The sequence below is a fragment of the Felis catus genome, chromosome B1 (genome assembly GCF_018350175.1).
Source record: "Felis catus isolate Fca126 chromosome B1, F.catus_Fca126_mat1.0, whole genome shotgun sequence".
NCBI classification, from domain to species: domain Eukaryota; kingdom Metazoa; phylum Chordata; class Mammalia; order Carnivora; family Felidae; genus Felis; species Felis catus.
Window position 1 is genome coordinate 85,520,960 of NC_058371.1, and position 25,713 is coordinate 85,546,672.

Consider the following 25,713-nt stretch of genomic DNA (forward strand, 5'->3'; position numbering starts at 1 on the left):
GATTCTTCTGACAAACCCAGGTGAGACAAACTGATGTAGGTACCCCCACTACTTTGCTCTTACACATACTAGACTGCACTAAGCATCATCCTATATATGGCTTTTTCACATTTTGGCTAATTATTTTAGGGAAGGTATCCAGAAGAAGAATCATTAGATCAAAGGACATGGATGTTGTCTTTGCTCATTGCATACTGCCAAACTGTCTTCTAAAAGAACTGTGCAAATTTACAATGCTGTCATTAATATAGTACTGATATTATAATTACCATGCTTTTACCATTCACAGTTTGTAATTAACTCATTATTTATGTATATTTATAAGATTAAATTTATACTATGAAAATATACATGTCAATGTGGTAATAATTATAATTTTGGTAGAGATAGGGTATTAATTTATTAGGTGAAAAAGGTACATTTCTTTATCAATGACATTAAATATATCACCTCTATTTTTAAAATTTGTATTTCTTTTTTTATGAATCGTCTCTTCTGTCATTTGCACAGTTATCTATAGAACTACAACACAGTGTTTCCTATTGGTGGTTAGTGACAGAATTATGGGAAAGTGTAGAACAGTATTCAAATGCACAGCGTTATCTTTTTTTACGTAATATAGAGACATTTGTTCGGTGATTCCTGATTGGCCACAGCTTGAGCAAGTACAGTTGTAAATGTTGCTCTAAATTTTCAAAAAGGAAATAGGAATTTAGTACATTAAGAACTCGCTGCCATTCCTTATCCACGTCATAAAAGGGCTGTTACCCTTGGTCACACTGACCTATTCTTCACCTCTTCGTCTTTGTGCCAGGAGAGAAGTCTGACCTTGGGGACGCCACCCTCTACCCTACTGTTCTCTCCGACCTGAGGCAAACTTTCTCCTACTTCCTTCCAAGGGCCTCTCAGAAGGGGTGAGTTGTGAGCTGGGGACTAACCAGTTGATAGCAGATGTTCACTAGAGTCACCAAGGAAAAGTGTCCCCCTCTTAGACACTTAGTCACACTATACTGAACATTCTCGATCTCTGCTTAGCCATCAGCCTCAACCTAATGACTCCACCACAGCACACTCCCTAAGATGACCGATAGTGTTAGAGCCAGATTCAATAGGCTTTTCTTCACTTTTGTCCTCTTTTGACACATCTTCTAAATTTCACGCTAGTCGAGACCCCACCCTTCCTTAAATTATAGTCTCTAATATCATGGCTCCATGACTGGACACACTACGAATTTTACCTTTGACAAGACCATTCTTCCCAGACCATAACTCTGGGTACCCCTACCACTTGGCCCAATCCTGTTGTACTCACTCCCATTTAAAGCGTACCCTTTCTCATTGCATCCATATTGCTGTCTCCGAAATACCTCCCAGCTCTGATTTCTTGCTCTTTTAGTAGGTTATATGTAGCTTCCTATGGTAGCTTTTTACCTATGATAAACACTCTTCTCTTCAAATAATTCCAAGACTTTAAAAGTTAATCTCATCTTCTTGCCCCTAAAATCACCTCTCCTTACCAACTGTCTCATGACAATCAGCTGGCACCATCACTGAGCCTACTACCCGTGCTCTTTTATTTTTTTAATGTTTATCATATTATTTTTGAGAGAGAAAGAGACAGAGTGCAAACAGGGGAGAGGCAGAGGGAGACAGAGACACAGAATCTGAAGCAGGCTACAGGTTCTGAGTTGTCAGCATAGAGCCTGAAGTGGGGCTCGAACCCACAAGCACGGCCCGGGGGGACGCCCCGGCCAGGTCCACCCCCCCTGGTCTGCGGGGGTGAAATCATGACCTGACTTGAAGTCGGGGGTGAAATCATGACCTGACTTGAAGTCGGATGCTTAACCGACTGAGCTACCCAGGCGCCCCACTACTATCCATGTTCTTAAACTTAGAGTCATCTCTGAAAAATCTTTGACTCTATATCAAACCAGTCACAAAGCTGTATTGTCTACCATATCAAATACAACATGTACAATCTGTAAAGAACTACACAGGCATGAAGTGATAACATGAACACACATTTGGAATAGACTCTCAGGATCAGCCCTCAGCTGGCCATGTCTGGCTTCCACATTTTCATCTTTTACCAACGTCATACCCTGCCTCTCTCCTTCTCCCCATCACCCATTTTTCTCAGGCAGGTCAACAGAACACATCCCCATACATTCACCCTGCTTTCCCCAAGTCTTTGCCTTTGTATATGCCACCTACTTGCCTCAACTGCTCTCTATTTCAGCAGGTGTTTGCAGAGGAGGAAAACCACTGTCTTCTTCTGTTTATTCAGAGCCCACCCTACCTTTACCATTGACTTCCTCAATATCTCTCAGCCATGTCCTCTCTTGGAAGTCCTCTAGAAAGGCTTTTAGCACAGGGCACACAACCTGTTCATACAGAGTATTTGGAAATCATTCTCTAGGGGCTCTGTACCCTATTTTCCCTACTCCTGAACCAAAAGAATAAATGAATGCTCACAATACAGCTTTGCACAGGGTAGGAGCAGGAACAAAGACACATTGCAACATTTAATTTATCACTGTAGGTAAGCTAGCAACAGATTTCCCACCTGGGATGTCTCTGGAACCATATTTTACTAGAAGGAAGCAAAAGTGGGAGTCCAGATGACCAAGCCAGATCAGAAGAACTGCCCCTTGGAGCCAAGGGATCTGCCGGTGTCATTTCCACCGCCCTGTCCTAAGAAAGGAAAGTAAAAGGAGCAAGTTATATCTCGCTTCATAGAGTGCATTAGCAATTTACTATTTGCTTTCTAGAATGTCAGTGATCTCATTTGACATCCTCTGCAAAAAGCGTTCAAACGAAACACTTTATTTCTTCTTAAAATTCAAGGTGTTCTTGGTTCCTGCCTTGGATTTTCCCGGGTCTGGATTTGGTGGTTGGAAAGAAGAAAGGAGGATGAAAAGTTAAAAAGAGAGGAAAGGACGCCGAGAGGATGCCTGCAAGGTTCCCAGGGCGCCCGAAGGTACAAGGGGCGCTCCACTCTTGCTTGGGTGAATTCCCAGCTCGGCAGGACCTTTTACCAGAGTCCCCGAGATCGCGCTTGTTTAGGAAGCCCGCACCTGCTCCCGGCCCCAGCTGGGACCGGGGCTGGTGCCTGCTGCGGTGCGCCCTCCCTCGGAAGTGCCGGACGCAGGGCGCAGGGCGCAGAATGCTAGGTGCGCGGCGACTGCTTTCGGGGTGGAAGCCGGCTCTCCAGGCGCGCGGCGAGGATGCGGGTGGGAGGGACTTGGCGCCCCAGGGCACGCCCCAGCCAGGTCCACCCCTGGTCTGCGGAGACCTGGCGAGCCGCAGCCCCCGAGCGGCTGCCTATATAAGTCACCCGGCGCTGGCAGGGCGCACGGGAGCTTCCAGACAGCGAGCCTTGGTCCTCCCCGGCGCGAGGGAGGGAAGACGAGAGGTGCGCCCGGTTCCACCTGCAGCCACTGCCCGCGCGCCGCCCAAGCTGCGAGCCTCCTCCGCCTCTCTGAAGTCAGGAAGCCGGTTTGCTGTCCCAGCGGGACAGGGGAGGAGAGGCAGGGAGAAATTCCACCTTGCGGGGGCCCGAGTCCTTCGTCCTTGCGCCCGCTCGTCGCTCCGCAATTTGAGCGAAGATGGTGGGCCTGACAGCCTCGGACGTGCCCCCGACCATGGCGGTCAAGATCTTCTCTGCTGGCGTGGCGGCCTGTGTGGCGGATGTGATCACCTTCCCGCTGGACACGGCCAAAGTCCGGCTACAGGTAGCGAGCGAGATGGGGACGTGTCGCAAGGAGAGGGAGGACATCTATTCTGTGCGTCCCTTTGACAAGCGCTTTGGTTTAACCACCCCTTCTCAAGGCACGGCCGTCGGCCCCTTAACAAATGGTGCGGCATTGTCACAGCACTGGATGCAATTAGGGTGGGAAACTGGAATGCTTTGAGAGTAACGGAAGAACCACAAGAAGCCACGGAAGACAGGTTGACCATGTCTGCTGCCAAAGCCCCCAAAGTTAGGGTGTATTAAGTGTTCTAACGGCTAACACTACCAGCCTCTCCCAGTTTACAAGCCAGGCTCTTTGCCTTCCTTAATTTGGAGGGGTCGCATTCGCATCTGCCACTTAGGGGTCCTGGAGAATTTATACAGGGAGGGTGGGAATGTTCAAAATGTACATTATAGCTGATCTCTCTGCATATATACATAGCTAGAGAGATACAGAGATATATAGGGAGACGTTGCTGAAAAGGGAAAAGGAACTGAAAATAGGAACACAGCCGGAAAAATCTTGGCTTAAAGTTTCTCCTCCACCGAGGACCACCTATGGCCAGTCTTCGTTCTTTCCTCACCAGTTAGGATCCCCTTACTCAATTTTAACTTCGCTCTGACCTGTCCTTTCTCATTTCCAGATCCAAGGCGAATGCCAGACCTCCAGCACCATTAAGTACAGAGGTGTCCTGGGAACAATCACCACTCTGGCAAAAACAGAAGGACCGATGAAACTCTATAGTGGGCTGCCTGCTGGCCTCCAGAGACAAATAAGCTTTGCCTCTCTTAGGATCGGCCTCTATGACACCGTCCAGGAGTTCTTCAGCGCAGGGAAAGAAAGTAAGCAGGGAACATTCCTGGGAAGGACAGATAGAAAGACATGCCCTGAGCCCAGCTCTGGTCAAGCAATGTTACATGCAGGGTAGTGGTCCTCATAACAAATTGTCAAGGAAGCATCCAATATTAGCTTGGTACTCACCGTTCATGGAAAGAAAAGTGTGCAAAATCCAGTTTTCAGATGCAGATTTATACTTGTAAAAATCACTCGGTGGATCCTAGATATTTGGGGCCTCATTTGGATATCCATCTGGAGAAGATGGATGGGCTGCAAAATAACATTTAAGTCAAAGTTCTCCAAACAGTGAAGTCTCTCAGGAACACCAGTGGAGCATGTTAAAACTCCCAAGTGCTGAGGACTGCCTTGTCCTCCGAATCTGAATTGCTCAGGTTGGGACCAGGGAATCTATGTTCTCACAAGTTTCTTGGAAATTTTGGCATGCAACAAACTCGAAACCCTTTGGTCTGAAGGGAAGAAGATCAGACCTCATGAGGAGAGTTGAGAGGACAGGAAAAAACTCGTTTCCTTTAAGAGTTTCCTTGTCAGGTCTCCAGTGTTAGAGAAGACCAGAGAACCGAGTCAGGTGCAGTGGTGAGGAAGGACTACAGCGGACTTAAGCTTGCCAATTTAAAAGATGGTTATCTATTGTATGTTCAGCTCCTAGACAAGCACGATGAGAAAAGAGTACAATCATACAGTTAGGAAAAGAATTGCTGTTCTTCCTATATGCAGGTTAGTGTGTTAAGTGCTGAATTGATATTATTTTAACTGACACAGTGACTCTATGAGGTAGATGTTATTGTCTCTATTTTACAGATTAGGAAACAGAATGACTGAGAAAGCCCTTGATGAGTAAATGTTTTTGATCTATACTTTAATTATGGGAATGAGCATGGGGGTGGGGGTGGGGGTGGGAGAGGAGGGCTCCAAGACTATTTATAGTTGATTAAATAATATCTGTCTTGAGTAACTTAGGCTAAAAGATTTCAAAATTTTATATCAAAAATCACTTTTTTTCACTTCTTTTTGTTGTTGTTGTTCCCTTTGTAACCCTTCATAGCCTGATACCACTTGACATCCCATACGGGGGCCGTTTGCCCACTTGGGATTTTCCTAAGACCTCAAAGTCCAATAATTAACATCATCATTGATGAGAGGAAGGTTAAGCCTCCCTGGTGACTGGTGTCTCCTCCCAGTTGGGATATACAGAAAAAGAGAGCCAAATATAGGAAAGAACTAAGTATTGTGTTTCTTGGTGCTTCAAAGTCTTTATTTTTTAAAAAATTCTAGTCAACTTTGAGGTTTCTAGCCTATAGTGATTTAGCACATACTTAGTGCATGATCATCACAAGCATTGGGGAAATAGAAAAGATATAAAGATACAATAATACTAACTACTAAAATTAAAAAGACAGAGTTGCATTCTGGGTCTTGGTTTTTTGTTTTGTTTTTTTGTTTTTTTTTTTTTAATTTTTGCTTGATAAATATTTTTTCTCTCTGAATAGCAACAGCTGGTTTAGGAAGCAAGATCTCAGCTGGTCTAACGACTGGAGGAGTAGCAGTATTCATAGGGCAACCCACAGAGGTCGTGAAGGTCAGACTTCAAGCGCAGAGCCATCTGCATGGTCTCAAACCCCGATACACCGGGACTTACAATGCTTACAGAATTATAGCAACAACAGAAGGCCTGACAGGCCTTTGGAAAGGTAACTGACTTTAAGGTGAATTTTATAATTATTAAAACACATGTATTCAATTACCACTTTATTGTATACTGGAGCTATTAAACATTTTCTTCTTTTCAGGGACTACTCCCAATCTGACGAGAAATGTCATCATCAATTGTACAGAGATAGTTACATATGATCTAATGAAGGAGGCCCTCGTGAAAAACAAACTACTAGCAGGTAACTTCCTATTGTAGATAACAACCAGGTCTGTGCATTTACAATTTCATCCTGGAGCTTCTCCAGCCACATTGTACTGGACCCCCTAATTGTAACAGTTCTCTCTTTTAAAAAATTAAGTAATTTTGAACATTAGATATAACTTTTTTTAAATGATTATTTATTTTTGAGAGAGACAGAGAGAAAGACAGAGTAAGAGCAGGGGAGGGGCAGAGAGAGAGGGAGACATAGAATCTGAAGCAGGCTCCAGGCTCCGAGCTGTCAGCAGAGGGCCCAATGCAGGGCTTGAACTCAGGAACCGTGAGATCATGACCTGAGCTGAAGTCAGATGCTTAACCGACTGAGCCACCCAGGTGCCCCTATTAGATAGAGTTTTTAAGAAAAAAAAGGGGTGGGGGGAGCACCTGGGTGGCTCAGTCGGTTGAATGTCCGACTTCGGCTCAGGTCATGATCTCACTGCTCGTGAGTTTGAGCCCCGTGTCCGGATCTGTGCTGATAGCTTGGACCCTGGAGCCTGCTTCAGATTCTGTGTCTCCCTCTCTCTCTGTACCTCCCCTGCTCATGCTCTGTCTCTCTCTCTCCCTCAAATATAAAATAAAATAAAAAAATCTAAAAAACCCAAACTCTAAATATTAGATGTTTTGCTACAACAAAAAGAAAATGCAACTATATTCTTAATCAGCATTATTCTCATTTAATACTAATATATGGGACTTTGTTGGCATCTTATTCTTTATATAGCATAATTCAGAAGGTGAGTCCATCCCACACTGTATCCAAATGAGCTGGTTAAATAAGGAGCTCATCAGTGTTTTTATCCAAAATGTAGTACCATTGGATAGGTTCCTAAAATATTCTAACAGGTTCTAGAGACATTGAAATTCTCCCTGAACAATGACTTTAATTCACTAAAAAAATTATTAGGCCATTTCCATAGTGTAGTGGTTATCACGTTCGCCTCACACTAAAAAATTATTAGATGCTTATGTATCAGGCTTTGTCTCATATCCTAAGGGCACAGAGAAAACTGACAGGTTATTTTCCTAAAGCATTTACAATCCACTGTGCCAGGTACTATTTGCTGTCTTTTTGGTAAGGCTAAGTATAACCTTCCTTAGTATATTTTATTTATCAGACATCCACATTGGTCTCCTGATATCACTAAGTTTATAAGGATCTGATAGAGAACTGAAAACTAGAAGCTTCTTCCAAAAGTCTGATGCTGACTTGTCTCATTGGTCCGTTTTAGATGACCTACCCTGCCACTTTGTGTCAGCTCTCATCGCTGGATTTTGCACAACTGTTCTGTCCTCTCCAGTGGATGTGGTAAAAACCAGATTTGTTAATTCTCCACCAGGACAGTACACAAGTGTGCCCAACTGTGCAATTACAATGCTCACTAAAGAAGGACCACTGGCTTTTTTCAAAGGGTAGGATATGGTCTTCTCTATCTGTAATGCTGTGTTCACAGTATCTATGTGTTTTGGGGTGCTGTCTCGTCCAAATAGTTGACATATAGCTGACCAGCCTTTGTCTATGCAGTATACTTAGTATCTATTTTTCCTTGCCATAAGTATCTCCAATCCTCCAACACTGGGCCAGAACATTAAAAACTGTGATATTAAAAGTTTCTCAGCCTTGATCAGAAGCTCACTTAAAATCAGTGACCTCTCACTTGGTCCCAGTCTATTGGAAACGTAGATGGGATTTTGCCTGATCAGGGCTAGAGAACTATAAAGTGGAGAGAAAGTGTAATAGAGGAATAAGAGAAAACAGGATGTGATTTTTACTATTTAAATTTTTTAAAAATATTTTTAATTTCAAGTTTTTATTTTAATTCCAGTTAATGTACAGTGTTCTATTAGTTTCAGGTGTACAATATAGTGATTCAACACTTCCATACATCACCCGGCGCTCATCACAAGTGCCCTCCTTCTCCCCTATCACATTTTTAACCCATCCTCCACCCGCCTTCTGGTAACCATCAGTTTGTTCTCTATAGTTAAGGGTCTGTTTCTTGGTTTGTCTTTGTCTTATTTTTTTCCCTTTGCTTTTTTGTTTCTTAAATTCCACTTATGAGTGAAACCATATGGTATTTATCTTTCTCTGACTGACTTGTTTCCCTTAGCATTATACTCTCTAGCTCCATCCATGTCATTGCAAATGGCAAGATTTCATTCTTTTCATGGCTGAGTAATATTCCAGTGTGTGTGTGTGTGTGTGTGTGTGTGTGTGTGTGTGTGTGTACCACATATTTATCCATTCATCTATCCATGAACACTTTGGCTGCTTCCATATCTTGGCAATTGTAAATAATGCCGCTATAAACACAAGGATGCATGTATCCCTTTGAATTAGCTTTCTTATATTTGGGTAAATATCCAGTAGTGCGATAGCTGGAATTTTCACTATTGTGACTTGATGGACTCAGAGTTTTAGACTGTATTAAAGTAAAAGTAGAGAAAAATCATTGCCACTGACCTGGAAAAGTGATGCAGAAAATGGTGTGGCTTAGATAATTATTATACTCACCTAGAAACTAGTATCGTGTAGATCCCATTTCCCATTGAGCAATATTATATTGGAAACTACCTTCCTAAGAAAATACAGTGTGAACTAATTTATGGATATACTTCATAAGGACTAAACTAGTGATAATATAACAACATTCTATAACCCTTTAAAATTGTAAGGCAATGCCTCAAACCTTATCAAAAGCATAGATGCACCAATCACATTATCCACAAGGTTACCACAATTCACCATAATCAGCACTTATATGTTAATACAAATGAAATACATTACAAAATTTAGAATGGATATATCAGTTATCAACCATTAACCATTTAACAATATTTTGTTTTTCAAATTTAAAACCTTTTGGGGATACATGTGACAACAAGGATGAAGCCTGAAAACATTATGCTAAATAAATTGAGCCAGCCCCAGAAGGACAAATGTTGCGTAATTTCACATATATGAGGCATCTAGAGTAGTCAGATTCATAGAGACAGAAGTGAATGTGGTCAGCAGAGGCTGGGGGAGGTAGGAGCACAGGGAATTCTTGTTTAATATGTATAGTTTCAGTTAGGGATGACCAAAAGGTTCTGGAGATGGGCAGTGGTTGCTCACAATGTACTTAATGCTACTGAACTACACACTTAAAATGGTAAAATGGTAGACTTATGAACATTTAAAATATGTAATTAAAATATGCACACACACACACACACACACACACACATCCATCCAGGAGTCAGAAGAAATGTATTGAGACCGAAACAAAACACAACAAAACAAAAAACAAAACCACACACAAAAACCTTGGGGGTCTGATTTTTATAGGCCAGATCTCTTTAAAAAATCTATCCAAGGCAGATTTAACTAATGACATCTTTTTCTGGAATATCTCATTGCTGCAAACAGGCATTTGAAGTCAATCATTTGGTCTGCACAGTTTGACATAATTCTTAAACATAACACACACACACACACACACACACACACACCCCACAAAAAGCAAAACCAAAAAATGCACTTAGTCTCTTGACAGTTTAAGGACAAGAATTGCCAAGATCTGGACAGCACGAATTTCTTCACTCTGGAAAATGGTCGGTCCACTTACTCATCACTTTTTCTTTGCTTTCTCCTTTTCCTCTTTCAACAGTTTCTATCTCCCATCCAGAAAGCAGAGCAAAACAAAGCAGAACTTTCCCCACCCCTCAAAAAAGGGGAGTTATTGGAAAATGCCCCTTCAGGAATGAGACATGCTTTGGAGGGAGTGAAGGCTGTGTATGTATGTGTCTAGATGTGAGCACCTCGGTTTTGTTGTTTTGAAGAAGTTTTAGACAATATTATTTTAGGTGCACAGTAGGGAAGGGTGAAAAATAGCTACCTTTAAGGGCCTTTATTTGAGAAGAGTGGCACAGTGAGAAGCATAAGCTGTCTGTGCCGCAGTAACTTTAAGAATTCTAACAAACTCAGAGAATGGTGATGTGCACTTTCCTAGATTTGTACCTTCCTTCTTGCGACTTGGATCCTGGAACGTCATTATGTTTGTGTGCTTTGAACAGCTGAAGCGGGAACTGATGAAGTCAAGGCAGACCATGGACTGTGCCACATAATCGTCTTCAGGAAAAGGATGTAACACAATGGTGGGAATCTGTGCTGACTGACCAGATAATTAAAATCCAAAACAAACAGAACCTACTCATTTTATTTCACCCTAAAAAGATAGAGGAATACTAATTGAGTTTTGGACTTTTTAAAGAAAAAATTGTATTTATTTCTTGTGACTTTTATTCTCAGTGTTTTAAGAGGGAGAAAACAAAACACTCAGTATGCACCCTGGCAAATGCAGTGTCCGGATAAATGACTGAATCTGCCTGTTTGGGGAGGGCTGGGGTCTTACGATTGGATACGAAGAACTTTAATATGTTTTAATTATAATTCAGGTTGCTAGAAGAGGCAAATGGAGCGGTGCATTTTAGGTTTATAAATATTTAATGTTTCCTTTTAACTTATTAACCCAATTGTAAGTTAATATATTCAATAAAGAACTGTTAATACCTTTAAAGGTTTGCCGTTTTGGACCTATATCTGAATCTAAGACTTGCAGTTCACCTAGACTACAAAGTGGTCCAATAACAAGTGAAGGTCTTTAGAACCAATAGGCAGAAACTTACTTTAAATGTAATTATTAGTTTTTTTTTAATTTTTAGAGTCTATATTTTACGGCACTTTTAACAACTTCTAATCTAAGTCACTATAATCATTTGGGCCTATTGTTATTAGAATGGTGGTGTCGGGGCACCTGGGTGGCTCAGTCAGTTGAGCGTCTGACTTTGGCTCAAGTCATGACCTCATGGTTTGTGAGTTCAAGCCCCATGTCAGGCTCTGTGCTGACAGCTCAGAGCCTGGAGCCTGCTTCAGATTCTGTGTCTCCCTTTCTTTCTGATCCACCCTCCCCTTCTCTCTCTCTCTCTCTCTCTCTCTCTCAAAAATAAATAAACATTAAAAAAAATTTTAGAATCGTGGTATCTATCCCAGAGTTACAGCATTTTTGAGCCAGAAGGTACCTTTGGTTAGATACAGGAACAGTCTTAGATTTCTACTGGGATAAAAATGAATCTTCATGGCATCTTTCCAGCAAAGCTAAATTCATTATTAACACCTGCAGTAACCTTTTTTTCATGCCTACATGAAAGTGCCGAAGAGACAGGGAGTGCCGAAGAGACAGGGAGAGAATAAACAAGAGATTTACAAAGTATAAGGCATGGTCCAAGCTTGTTTTCAACCCCAAACAAGGAATGACACAAGGTCCAGGAAGCCCACAGGCTGTCAGGCAGCATTCTATTTGTTTTTATCGGCTCCATGTTCTATCTACTGTTGTCTTTTTCCCCTTGACTTGATGAGGTTTTTCCCTGGTGCTTATTTCCCCTGTTGTTACCTGCAAAAGTGTCTTGTAGCAAATGTCTTTAATATCCCTCACCCGTCACCCTGCTCTCACCACTTTAGCACACATGGGCCTGACTACCTATTGTCATGTCAGCACCTCTACAGGGTCTTCTGGCCATCAGAGCCATCTTTGCACACCTGTGCACGGCATGCTAGAAGTGCAGGGAAAATAACACACCCCTGGGAGGGCCCTTGCCCAATAACTGATGGGAGTTGGTGTATAAATACTTCAGTCCCCTTATCCTCAGATGGAGTCACCCCTCACCCGCATCCAAGGGCTCAGAATCCAGTTACACACAGTGTTATTTTACTTAATACAAAATACCCTTAATGGGAGGACTTCAGTTCCCTCCCTCGGTTCCCCACTCCCTTACCAGCACTTCCTGGGATCACCTCCTACATGAATGACACTTCTTTGGTCTGATTCTGGGGGAATCCAAATGATGAAAGATCACCACCTTACAGCTGCATATTTCTGTCAAGGATTAGGAAGAAAACATAAAACTTCATTTCTTTGCTGAAATCTTGCTCAGGCAATAGGCAGTAGTAACAAGATGCTCCCCTTTGACCAAACTGTAATCAGGCTCCTCTGAGCCGTGTTTTCCCAAGAAGTGCCATTGTTAGGCATGTCTTCAAGAGCTCAGTTTTAGCAAAAAATCAGGCTGAATAGGTTTAGCCAGAATCCCTCACCCTTGATAAATGATCACCCTTGATTCCTCCTCTACCATTGATACCTGATCAATTCTCTTGGATTTTCTATGTACATGTATCACTTATGAATAGTCACTTTTCTTTCTTTCCATCCACTTGTCTTACAGCACCAGGTGGGACTTCTAGCACAACTTTGAACAGATGTGCTGTGACGATTTGGATTACTCGTCAAATGTTCACTCCTTACCCCTTCCTAATAGAGTATATTTCGCTGTTTCATTGATGTTGGACTTGTCCATGTGACCTGCTAGATGACCAAGCGAACATTGGTGGACATGATGTTAGCAAAGGCCTGAAATACCTTTGAGCCACTGGGCTTGTTGTTTCTGTGCTTCTGCTGCACCGTATAAAGAGCATGCCTCAGGTAGCCCACTGGTCCCAGACGCACAAGTCACATGGAGCTGACAAGAAGCAAACCCACGACCTATATTTAAGGCCAGCTGAATCCAGCTGGGATTAGCAAAGCTGCCTGGTTGGCCTACCCACGTGTGAGGAGGAAATGCTTTTTTGTATGCCCCTAAGATTTTTGTATGATTGGTTGTTATGCATTGTTCCTGTGGCAAAAGCTGACTGATACAAGTGGTGACACCCTTTCTTATTTCTGATCCAGACATTTTACCGTTAAATATATTTGCTAGGGTTTATTTTATAAAGACACATTTTGTAAAATTAAGGTAACCCCTATTTCTCATTTGCTATGTTTTTAACATGAATGGATGTCGAGTTTTTATCAAATGCTTTTCCTGCGACTTTTAAGATCATCATGTGATTTTCAAATATTAACGTGGCAAATTTCATTAATTTTATTCTGGGAATTAACCCAACTGAGCTACAATTGATCACACATTAAAACAGCAGATCTATATGCAGTTCATTATTTATTATGTAATATATGAAATTCAATATATTTCTGGATTTCAGTGTACTTCTATTTTATTTAGGATTACTGCATCCAAAGTGACATTAGCATATAATTATTCTTTTTTGTTCTGTCCTGGTTGGGTTGAGTCATCAAGATTATGATAGTCTCATGAATTATAGGGTGTCCACCCTTCATTATTTAGAAAAGATTATGAAAATTGTTACCATTTTATTGTTAAATGTGTTAACTCACCAGTGCAAGCTACACGGAACTGTAGGTTTTTTAATGGAAAGGTTTTTAATTACTGAATCCATTTAATAGTGCTAGGACTTTTTGATTCCCTATTTCTTTTTGTACAGTACAGTTTTGTTTTGGTAAGTTATATTTTTCTAGAAATGTTTATATCCCATCTCAATTTTCAAATTTTTGAGGTTATCCTCAATACATTTTCTTTCCAGTATTTGCAGGATCTGTAGTGATGTTTCACACTCAATTCTTGGTATCATTATTTTCTTCCTTATTCTTTAAAATTTTTAAAAATTTTTACTTCAGAGAGAGAGGAAGTATGAACAGGTGGCAGGGAGAGAGAGAAAGAGAGAGAATCCCAAGCAGGCTACGTACTCAGCACAGAGCCCGACATCGGGCTCCATCCCACGACCCTGGGATCACAACCTGAGCTGAATTTATGAGTTGGATGCTTAACTGACCTGAGCCAGCCTGGCGTCCCCCTTATTCTTTATTTATCTCACCAAGGTTAATCAGTATTATTAGTCTTTCCAGGCAACAGATTTTTACTTTTGTTGATTCTATTGTATGCATTTCTATTCCATGCATCTAAGCTCTGACCTTTAATATCTCCTTCTTTATTTTCTTTACATTTATTTTGATCTTTGCCAAACTCCTTGAGATGACTGCTTTGTCTTTAATTTTCAGCCACTTTTTTCTAATACATACATTTTAAAGCTATAATTAGTATTAGCTTTAATAAAGTTCATTTGCTGAATCCAACCAGTTCCATATGTAGTACTTTTGTTTAGTTCAAAATGATACACACACAGAGGAATGCTCTGCAGCTGTAAATAAATAGAATAAGGAAGCTATGTATTAATATAAAAATGTATCTAAGATACACTGTAAAGTTAAGAAAAGCACACTGCAGTGCAGTATGAATTATTCCTATCCTTTTTAAGAATCCTTTGTGGGAGTGGTAGCTTCTTTTCTTTTTTTTTCCAGCTCTTTTCTGGTCTCATAACCAATTGTTGTTACCCAATAACATCTTAAATAGGTAATTAGTGGATGAGTTAGTCACAAAAATAAAAATTTTCTGTGTATTCTGATTTACCCTATAGGAACATGATTAAAGGGTTAAATAAGGAAGTCACTGTTTCATGAACATAAATGGCTTAAGTAAGGGATGGGGAGGATAGGAAGAGACAGAAGGATTAGCAGAGCGGCTTGTAACAATTTTGACACACTTTTTTATTTGTTCACAACATTCTGAACAAAATGACATCACATTTAAACTATTGCTTTTACATATGAAGTTAATTGTTTTATCCAAAGTAGACAAAAATCGATTTCTTTAAGTTGACAACCAGCACTTTTTCCCCCAGGGAAAGCCACTGCTTATTTTTTTAATACATTAACAGAACCATAGAATTGCCCTATAATTAAAAAAAGAAAGAAAGAAAAAAAAAAGGATTGCCCTATAATAGTTAGGTCTTACCTGAACTACATTTAAACTTTTTCTTGTCAAAAGGTGAGGCCAGAAAAAAAGAACCAGCTCACTCATGATTTCTCTCAGATGTTTAATAAGTCCCTTCGTCTTTGTTAAAAATCTGCTTGTGTGGAGAGGTTCATAAATGTGAAAATGGAAAGGAAGCCTCCCCAGACTTGTTCAGAGAGAAGTTAGGTGGACCATTTATCCTGAGAAAATAGCTGCTGGCCCCTGATCATTAATTCTAAACATTATTGCCCTCCAAGCCAAACTTCTCTTCTGTGCCATGATAGTGTGTAATCTTTTCTGCTCTGGAAACGAGAATTCCACTTTCCACTCACGTAACGCTGCTCCTTTGAGCAAATCTTTGACCAAGTTCTATTTCGCTGAATGCAAAGGGGAGAAACAGTATTTAAACAATTATTAATACTGGAATAAAAATGAAGAGTACATACATTTTTCACATAGGAAAATACATACAAATCCAAGTAGCTGTTAAAGTAGAAAAAAAATCAGGATGGGCATTTTTTAAGAAAAAGATCCTGTTTTCTAAACTGGTGCCAGTAAGACACTGATTTTTGTATCTAACTATATCACCATATTTATATACAAAGAGAGGCTGATCTAGGTTCACTGACATACTGATATCCCCTGATTCTCCCATTTCCCTAAAGATTGTCTTTCAGAACATACTTGAACTACGACCAGTATAATTCTATTTTTACACCATTCTCGTCACTGGCACGCTCTCTTTGATCTGGCATATACAAAAATTGATTTTAACATCGATTCACTTTTCTGATGCTAAAACAAACATAATTTTCCTGCTACTTCAATTCTATCACTACTTTGGTATTTTCTTCATTATTACAGAAACAGGGAAGATTCTAAACATGGATTTTAAGACTACATAAAATTCTAACACACATATGCTGAAAGCAAGGAAAAATAGGACAGGAGACACAATTATATTTTTTCATGTATGTCACTATGTTACATTCTAATTTACAAGTGGGGACGCTTAGCTTGGCTTCCAGACTTCAAACTTTAGAATTTATTGGTATCTTTTAGACCAATTCACTACAGAGCTTCTGAAATGGTTATTGAGTATCTAAAGCAAAAGCAGGACAATATCTATATTGTACAAACAGTGATGGATTTAAAGAACATATTACTGACCAAACTTTCAAATGACGTTCTCAAAACATTATTACAAAGTGTTTTTCCTCCATAGAAAGTGAAAAACTTGATTACTTTAAAAAGTTTTCCCTTCCATACATACTTGTGTCATTCTTTATTAAGCATACTGACAAAGGTTTAAATCAGTTCAAGACCTCAGCTGTTGAAAGATTAAAATATAAAGGTAAGAATTTTCAGCATAAACATTAAAAGACTAACAGAACTGCTTTCCATGTAATAGTAAACACTATAAAATGAGCTTTAATGGTTAGCACCTGATCCTTACCAGGATTTTGCTACATCTCCTAGAACTGCAGAGCTAGAAACTAATGCACTGAAAGCATAAAGAAAAAACTGAGATAATCCCAGGGTTTAGAAGTCTCCTACAAGAAACCAATTTTAAATGCCTGTGATATGGAGACACTAAACCACCACAGTCAATAATAAAGCGAACCCAAGTTTTACGTGTTTTATCCTGTTGAGAAAGTAATAGTTTTGATGCTGCGCTTTCAATGTGTGTGCTATACAACACTGCATCTGTTACTTTCCACTCAGATGTTTTTTACCTCTCTGACAAGTTTACAGAAAGAGGTCTGTCAAGAGACATGAACGAACACTGAAAGTCTTGGGTCTTGCTACCACATGAGTCAGTCCTTAAGCACCTGATATACACATTTAAAGATGGGCTAACTCTCATCATATTTAAAATATGTCTTTAATAGGCCGGTTTCTGTAGGATTTAAGAACTTAGTGATCAGACAAACCTATCTTTAAACTCTTTTAGTTTTGCTAGGAGTACAAATGCCTAAAACACACAAGGAAGAAATCATTCCCATGAGAAGCTCATCACTATATAATCTTTGACAGCACTCGATGCCCTCCTGAGATTTTAGGAGAATAAAGCTATACGAAATGCACAGTCATCATCCTCAGGCTACTTTTGAATCCCACAGACCACTAACTCAAAGAATACCCATAAAGTCCATATACCATTATCCAGAAGCACCATGGAGGCAAAGCAAAAAGAAGCAACAGTTAATCATAAATAAAATAAGCCAATGATGTTTCACCAGTATTTTTGAAAAGCTTTAAATTTTCCTTTTGTATAAGTTCAAAGACAGTTTTATTGAAATAGCCACTGTCCTTTGAATACAGTCTAGATTTTCTTAGCCAATACATCTCTTTTCATAAACACTCACAGGCAGAGAAGCCTCATAAAAGGCCTTCACACCGAGCATTATTCTTCTTTTCTACAACTGACTGAAAAGCAAATAACTGAAGATGAGAAAATGCTTTTAAGCTTTAAAATACCACTGTGATATTTTAAAGTGTAGTATTTAGAAACAAAAAAGCTAGTCACCAATACTGTCATTCTCTCATTATCCATTATGCTAAATAATCAGGGAAACCAAAAAAAAAAAGAGGCCATGATTCTTTATCCTGTCTGACATATCAATGCTTTTTGCTACTAATGAAGCAACATTAGGGCATGTGATTGAGATGCAAACAAAGAAAACCATGAAGAACTACTCTTCCTGTTAATTAACCTAGGAAGAAAACATGACAAAGAGAAAGAACAATCATCTCCAAACTAAAACACAAAAAAATCTTAAAAGAGCTTTGAAAGGTTACGATACTGACTTGATAGTACAACACATAAAAATCAAAACTGATTCTTACACATTTTAATCAACCAATTAAATACAAATACCTGATTTGTACTTTTACACTACATGGGCTAAGTCCCAAGTTCCAAACTGTAGTTCACAGGACTCTACAGAAGGGATCTTTGGAAGGATAAGGTACCTTTGGAAAACAGTGTATAAACAACTGTAAACATACACTGATTGTCCACTAGCTTTCTTAAATAGAATTTCTGAAATCTTTTTGTAGGAAATTATATATAAGGAGTGTAATTGATCAGATACTTTCTATTACAACATATAAATTCTGTTGTGTGTGCAAAATGTGGTAGAAATAGAAGATACTACGGATGATTCATATTTTTAAAGTAAGTGATACATTACAATCCAGTAAGAGTCCTTTAATCTTTTCATGAAACTTCTCTCTATACATGTTGAAATACATAATGCTTTCTGGCTTTTCTTCAAACCAAAACTTGTCAAATTCATAGACAAGGTAACCTGCGGTTAAAGAAAAACAAAACATAAATATAGTCTCAGTAGGGAAATCACAACCAAACCACCTCATTTTAAAGTACAGGACCATCCTTTAAGTTATATATTAAAATACAATAATCAGGAATCATATTAAACTACTAGAAACCTGAAAAACCTTGTAAGAAATATTTTTGTTCAAAATAAGCAGGAATTTCAATAAAATATTTAGCATATTTACTGTTTGTCTCAAGTATCAATAAAATCCCTCAAATGTAAGAGATACAGTACTGTCAAAAGATGCCTTGGGAATAGGAAAAAAAAGTTATTCCCAGAGACCCCTGAGACACAAATATGAAAGTAATGAGAAAATGTGGCACCTGGGTGGCTCAGTTGGTTAAGCGTCCAACTCCTGATTTCAGCTCAGGTCATGATCTCACGGTTCGTGAGTTTGAACCCTTCGTTGGGCTCTGCACTGACAGTGCAGAGCCTGCTTGGGATTCCCCACCCCCCTCTCTCTCTCTCTTTTTCTCTCTCTCTCCCCACCCCCCCTCAAGTAAACAAAAAATCTGAAATAACAAGAAGACATTAGACAAGGATAAAGTACACAAAAGCCGTTTTCTATTGATTTATAAATCTAATAATTATTTCTACTTTCTTCAATGAACTATCAACATCTTCTCTTTTTAAAAAGAATACACAGTGCTTGCTTCAGCAGCATATACACTAAAAAAAAAAAGTATACACAAACTCTAAATAGTAGGCTTAATGTTTTTGTTTTTCAATATCTTCATGACAGTAGCCAAGTTAACCCTCAAAGTATTAACAGTACATAATAAAAATAAAAACCTAAATAGATACATTTACAAGCAAAAAATGTGAATTTAAAATCACTCTTGAACCATATTTGGATTCAACCAAATATATGTATTTAACAAATGCTACTATAGTCATGCTCACCACTTGCTCATGTGTGTATTTACTCTCCCAGCAAGCCTATGATGTGGTATTGTTATTCCCATTTTACCGATGAAGAAATGGGGGGCACAGAGAGTTTTTACTTTTTTTTTTTTTTTTTAGTAATCTCTATGCCCAACATGGGACTAGAACTCCCATGATGACTAGAACTTCATGATGCTGAGATCAAGAATCGCATGCTCTAGTGACTGAACCAGCCAGGTGCCCTGAGAGCTTAAGTAACTTGCCCAAATCATATAGTTTGCAAGTGGTCTCTATTATGTTATAAATTAGACTTTGTATCCACCAGAATCTCATTTCCTCTTCTGAGAGGATTTTTAATAAGGGATAGAAGTGACTTATTTCAGATAAATGGAGGAGGGGAGGGAAAGACAGTGACTACATAAAAGTGTGGCTAGATTATCATAATCACTTAGTATGAAAAAAAGTGAATTCCATTTTAGAAATTAGTCATAAAGCAAATACTAACAGTTAAGACCCATGACATTTCAACATTGAAATATCACTTCATAAGAAGGCCAATTTAAGAAAGATTTCAGAGTAATCTCTTGATATGATAAAACAGATTTTTGTTAACTAGGATATATGAGAACAGCAAAGAATAAGGCCTCTTTGAGCAGAGGGCTTTTCATTCCCAAAAGCCAAACTGAGAATGGTAATCTTGTACTTATTTTTAAGTGGCATTGTTTTTAATTTTCATTTCATTCAAAATTTACTTTGTGCATACATTAGAATAGTACATCTATAGAAATTATACATTCATATATAAATTGAACCTGTGCTCCCCCCCATGCCTACTCCCAATATATTGATAGGGACATACAATAAAAAATTTGGAGATTAATATGTTGGGTAGTATGAAAACTAAGACATCTATGCAAACTTGATATTTTTGTTTTAATTATATTTGGCAATTATATCTCATCTATTTACCATTCTTGTAAGTCCTCTAAATTGCTTTTCATTACTGCCTAAGCAAATGAGTATTTAGGTTTCGAACAAACTGCTCAAGTATAAGGTACTAGCAATTTCTTGCTTCAGAACTGAGTTGTTGGTTTATAATGTAAACTGGTCTCAGAGAAAGACCAGACTGAGACTATAATGGCTAAACTGATTTAATGAGACACCAGGAAACTGCAGGAGATGAGAACAAAATTACAGAGGGCTGACAGGGCCTTGTAAGACTCTGAAAGCCTTGCAGAAACGGATGGAAAAGAGTTGTGTCCACAAAGCACATCTATTGCTGTTTTGCCTCTAGGAGGTTTCAAACACTAGACTCAACAGAAACACCATACAAAATTTCTAACCTCAAAATTCCCCGTATGCTTTTACTGTCCCTGACCAAAGCCACAGGGGCACTTAAGGTTTTCCAAAAGGGGTTAAAAGAAGGTAACCATAGGAACAGGGATTAACTGTAAACTGGCATGAGGGATTTATTGGGATGATAAAAATGTTCTAAAAGTGGACTATGGTGTTAGTTGTGTAACTCAGCAAATTTACCAAAACTCACTGAATTGTTCACTTGAAATGGGTGAATGTTGTGGTATATAAATTATACCTCAATAAAGTTGTTATTGAGCCATAACTTTTCTGTTATACAAACTTGAGTTATTTTTTTTTGAATCACCAAACCACTCAGGTGACACTGGATATCTGCTTGCATTTTTGACATACAACACAAGGGTGACAATGGAGCTAAGAAACTGAATTGGCACTCACGTGTTTCCAGCCTTGTCTATAGAGAACAGTAACACCAACAAAAAAGCAGTAGGGATAACGAGGGGAATGGGAGATGGAGATATATCACAGAGAAATAATATATGTGAAAGCTAATCTCTTTACAGTTCTTTATTCTACACAAAAACTTTGACCTTGGAATTGATTTGTGCAAATGAACTGGGCCCAGTCCCCCAACAAATAAGGTTTGAAATTATTTTCTAGTTAGAATATGCTCTTAAAAATAAAGAATATTTAAATACCTAAAAAAGAATATCTAAAAGAGTATCTAAAAAGAATATCTAAAAATAAAGAATATAAGAATAAAACCTTAATTAAGACAAAAAACTTCAGGGGCACCTGGGTGACTCAGTTAAACTGTCGGCTCAGGTCATGATCTCACAGAGCTTGAGTAAGAGCCCCACATCAGGTCTCTGCTGTCAGCACAGAGGCCACTTTGGGTCTTCTGTTCCCCCTGTCTCTGCCAATCCCCTGCTCATTCTCTCTCAAAAAATAAGCATTTGGGGCACCTGGGTGGATCAATAGATTGAGCATCCAACCTCGGCTCAGGTCATGATCTTGCAGTTCGTGAGTTTGAGCCCCGCGTCAGGCTCTCTGTGGTCAGCACAGAACCCGCTTTGGATCTTCTGTCCCCCTCTCTCTCCCCCGCTCAATGTGTGCTCTCTCTCAAAAATAAATAAACATTAATGATAATAATAAATAAAGATTTTTTAAAAAAAGACATAAAACTTTACAGTAAAGGGTATAAAAATCAATTTGGGGGAGGAAACTCCAGTGTATAAGATTAAGAGAGGTGTGTGTGTGTGTGTGTGTGTGTTTGCTTTAAATGTTCCAAGAAATTTGAAACATAAGCTTAATTGTTTCTAGGATGATGCACAGCTCTTATGAATCTAGAACTGATAAAAACAAGGCAACTGAGAAGGTCCTATAATGACTTTTGCATCTCAGATATTACCTTGATGCTCTTCCTAGACAGGAGCCAAACAAGATGTTGATGCTGAGGGCACTGAGATCAACAATATCCAAAGATGCTCGTGTTACCCATAAATAGGGACAAAAATACTGGGCAGAAGTCATTTTTCACTGCGTTCTTACCTACCACACTTTGCATTTACTTGAATATGGTAAAATGTTTAATTTGGGGGAGGGGAGAATTTTTTGATTGTTTCTTTTTATATTTGTTTTATGTTCAATTGGCATCTTTAAACAAGCATATATTTCATAGAGAAAACAAATTATCAGAGGCCATCAGTGAAGTCCCAGGAGTCTAGACACTATGCTAAAAGTCAATGAGAGGTTTAAGGGAGTAAATCAAACAAGACTAATGGGGATAAATAGTTCCCTGGCAACAAGATGAAAGATAAGACCTGGAGAACAGGGAAAAGATGATGCAGATTTGGATAAAAATCTGTTCAAAACGCCCAACCCCTAAAAAAGGAGACTGGCTGAGCTTGACCCAAGGCAAGGAAGGGTCTCTTCCCAGCTCATAGGATGAACACACAGACTTAGAGTCTGTACTAATGGATAGGTATGCTGGGGCTATACTGACCCGGTTTCACGATTTGTATCTGGGAGCAGCCAAGGCACAGAGACATCTCCAGTACAGTCAGGAAGGGCCAGGAGGGTGTATAAATAAAACTACAATGATAACTCTGCTATGGTAAAGGAAACCAGTGCCCCTAGGCAGATCATCGACAGGGGTCCTAGGGACCTGAAAAACCTGACCCTCCATCTGAAAACACATTGTACCAACTCCTACTTTGTGTGCCCATCCCCATGAGATCCTTTAACCTTTTCCATTAAAAAAAAAAAAAATCTGGACATCCAAATGCTGGAGGCTAAAGAGAGAGGTTGGCCTTAAGATGTACATTTTGGCATCACTAGTACATATATGGTATGTCAAACAGGGGACTAGATAAAACCACTTGGAGATAGAATGAAGGGCTGAAGACAGAAGGGAGTCTAAGGCTGGGCTCTGAGGTGCTCCTACATTTAGTAAGGGAGTAGATGAAGGCTCAGCATAAAAAGTCTATGGATGAGTCAGTTGGGGCCAGAGAAAAGACAAAAGAATGTGCCATCAGAAAAGCCTAGATAAGGTTGCAAGAAGAAAGGCATGGGCGTTTAAGCCTGGTGCTGCTAAAAGTATCAAATAACACAAAGAAAAAACAGGTGGCAAGTGGATCTGGCAACAAAAAAGTGGTTCATGTATTTGAAAAAATCCGTTTTAGCACTGTAGTAGGGAGAGAAACCAAACTGGAGTTAGAAAAAAGATGAGCAGTTAGGAAGTGAAAAAAGCATTTATTTTAAAAGTTCAACAACGAAGGGGAGCAGATAAATGGGAGTGGTAACTGGAGGTAGATGTCGCAATAAGGGAATGTTTCGTTTTGGTTTGGAAAATGAAGGCTCCATAAACGCAGAGCTTTTGCCTCATTTCTGCCATATCCCCAGTGCCCAGAACAGCATCTGACACACAGCAAGTGAATGAATGAATGAATGAATGGGAGATACCAAAGCAGGTCACTAGTTCTGATAAAAATATTTCAAAAGAGGAGAAGAGAAGAATAATAGAGAAAGAAATGGGTAGCCGAAGGAACAAAGTCTCTGATAAGACTTGAGAACGTCATGTCTAAACTGAGATTTGAAAGATGAGTAGCATTACCTAGAAAGAAAGGAGGGACCAGAACAGTGCTCCAGGCAGAGTGAAAGGTCCAGAGTCAAAAGACAGCACGACACATTTGCTCAACTAAAAGAAGACCAGGGTGCCTAAATTTCAGACTGTGGGGAGTTGGTGTTTGGCAGAAGATGAACCTGGAGAAGTTACCAAGGTATGGATTATGAAAGGCCTTCTAATGGAACCTTTTAAAGAATTGTAGGTAGTGGAGCAACACGATTAGATTTTCATTTTATTTTATTTTATTTCATTTTATTTTATTTTTTTAATGTTTATTTTTGAGACAGAGAGAGACAGAGCATGAACAGGGGAAGGTCAGAGAGAGAGACAGACACAGAATCGGAAGCAGGCTCCAGGCTCCAAGCTGTCAGCATAGAGCCCGACGCGGGGCTCAAACTCACGGACCGTGAGATCATGACCTGAGCCGAAGTCGGATGCTTAACCGACTGAGCCACCCAGGCGCCCCTAGATTTTCATTTTAAATAGTCCTATCTTCAGTGTGTGGAAGAACTGGAAGAAGGTCATCAGAGAAAGACTAGTGAAAAAGCTAAAACAGTAATCTAGTAACAAAAGCCTGATGTCATGCAGTTACAAGGGGGATGGGAAAAAGTAGATAAAGGCAAGAGAAATTTAGGAAGTGACACGCCGGGAGTAAGAGATCAAGTGAAGGCCGGGGAGGCTGTGTGAAGGAGAGACTTGGATGACACCTCCAACAATGGAGATGAAGAAGTTATGATTCGGCAATTTATTACCTAACTAGTTTCCTATATCCTGCCAGCATGCAAAAGGTGTCACAAAAAGATCAAGAAAAGTAGAATGGGAAACTATGCTAGGTTTAAATTCTTTGCCTCTGAGCAACAGCTTCACAAGATAAGTTCATTTGATTAAACCTTCAGTGTGCAAATACCATCACAATAAAAGTTAATGGAACAGTGGTAATAATGACAGCATTAGGAACAGTTATTAAGTACCACCAACCTAATACAAGAAAACCTGGCCTTGAAAAGGGGGTGGGGTGGGGATAGGAGGTGGGGAACGTTCCTTTAAATTTTCTTACAAGACTAACAAAATAATCTGTGAATGGCCTGTCCTTGACTCAGCAGCATTCACTAACCAGTATTCAAGAGAGAAAATTCATTTTATAGTTAACTACAAAAATGGATGTCTACAGAAAAACTGCATAAATCCTAAATTTGCATATATGTGAAAAAACTGCCTTGCTGAATTTTTTTATTCAGCAAATATAGAAACTGATGGTAAAATACTCTTGGGGACCCATCTACCATTATTTCCCTGTTTTTCAAAGACCCTAAATAAAAGCATAAGTTATATACTTAATAGAGATATTAAATTATATATCTTCCTAATGATTTAAAGATTCTCTTAGAAATATCTAGTTTTAAGTCATTTTAATACTCACAATAAAACTGATGAAAGTGTTCCATTGTCGGTATACCAGGAACAAAGTTGTAGAGATGAAACTTCAAAGCTTCACTCTTTAGCAAGCTATAAGCCATCTCAGTAAGGTTGATTCCAACTATTGCATAAGAATACCTATGTCAGAAACATTACCAGTTATACCAGCTAGCCAAACAGCTCATAAAATAACTTTAAAATTATGCAAGAAATCAGTGAAAAGTTACTTTGATCCATTTATAATACAGTATTGATTCTATAATAATCTCTACCTATTAAGAAAAACAAACCAGAATAGATAAAAGATTTCTGTTCTTTTAGAGGCTGTTGACTTTCTGGATATAATCTAAGAAAGTAAAAATGAAGCTTTGGATACAAAAATACTGA

General features: G+C 39.2%; 2 protein-coding genes across 12 annotated transcripts in view; one reads left to right on the forward strand and one right to left on the reverse strand.

The window, feature by feature from the left end:
- Positions 1-456: 456 nt before the first annotated feature.
- On the forward strand, positions 457-11,383 carry UCP1 (uncoupling protein 1). 3 transcript variants are annotated; one of them, XM_003984985.5, is made up of 6 exons: positions 3,466-3,734; positions 4,378-4,576; positions 6,080-6,280; positions 6,380-6,481; positions 7,731-7,911; positions 10,491-11,383. In XM_003984985.5, exons 1-6 carry the CDS (start codon positions 3,609-3,611, stop codon positions 10,603-10,605), a joined length of 924 nt encoding a protein of 307 aa, XP_003985034.1. In that variant the 5' UTR covers positions 3,466-3,608; the 3' UTR covers positions 10,606-11,383. The 3 variants fall into 3 exon arrangements, with proteins under 3 accessions (XP_044911775.1, XP_044911774.1, XP_003985034.1); XM_045055840.1 differs by lacking the exons at positions 6,080-6,280; positions 6,380-6,481; positions 7,731-7,911; positions 10,491-11,383 and adding an exon at positions 457-914 and having other exon boundaries at positions 2,848-3,734; positions 4,378-4,580; XM_045055839.1 differs by lacking the exons at positions 4,378-4,576; positions 6,080-6,280; positions 6,380-6,481; positions 7,731-7,911; positions 10,491-11,383 and adding an exon at positions 457-914 and having other exon boundaries at positions 2,848-3,844.
- A 3,583-nt stretch (positions 11,384-14,966) lies between these two features.
- The window catches only part of ELMOD2 (ELMO domain containing 2), a 44,538-nt gene continuing 33,791 nt past the window's right edge, over positions 14,967-25,713 (reverse strand). For all 9 annotated transcript variants that reach the window (XM_045055842.1, XM_003984986.6, XM_019828939.3 and 6 more), the window contains 2 exons: positions 25,331-25,464; positions 14,967-18,551 (listed from right to left, as the gene is read on the reverse strand). In XM_045055842.1, coding sequence (XP_044911777.1) covers positions 18,406-18,551; positions 25,331-25,464 — 280 coding nt within the window. In that variant the 3' untranslated portion in view covers positions 14,967-18,405. The remainder of the gene's footprint in view (positions 18,552-25,330; positions 25,465-25,713) is intronic.

Coding starts and splice junctions, on each gene's coding strand:
- UCP1 (XM_003984985.5), top strand. CDS start 3,609: ATGGTGGGCCTGACAGCCTCGGACGTGCCCCCGACCATGGCGGTCAAG. Junction 3,735..4,377: donor CGGCCAAAGTCCGGCTACAG/GTAGCGAGCGAG, acceptor TCTCATTTCCAG/ATCCAAGGCGAATGCCAGAC. Junction 4,577..6,079: donor CTTCAGCGCAGGGAAAGAAA/GTAAGCAGGGAA, acceptor CTCTCTGAATAG/CAACAGCTGGTTTAGGAAGC.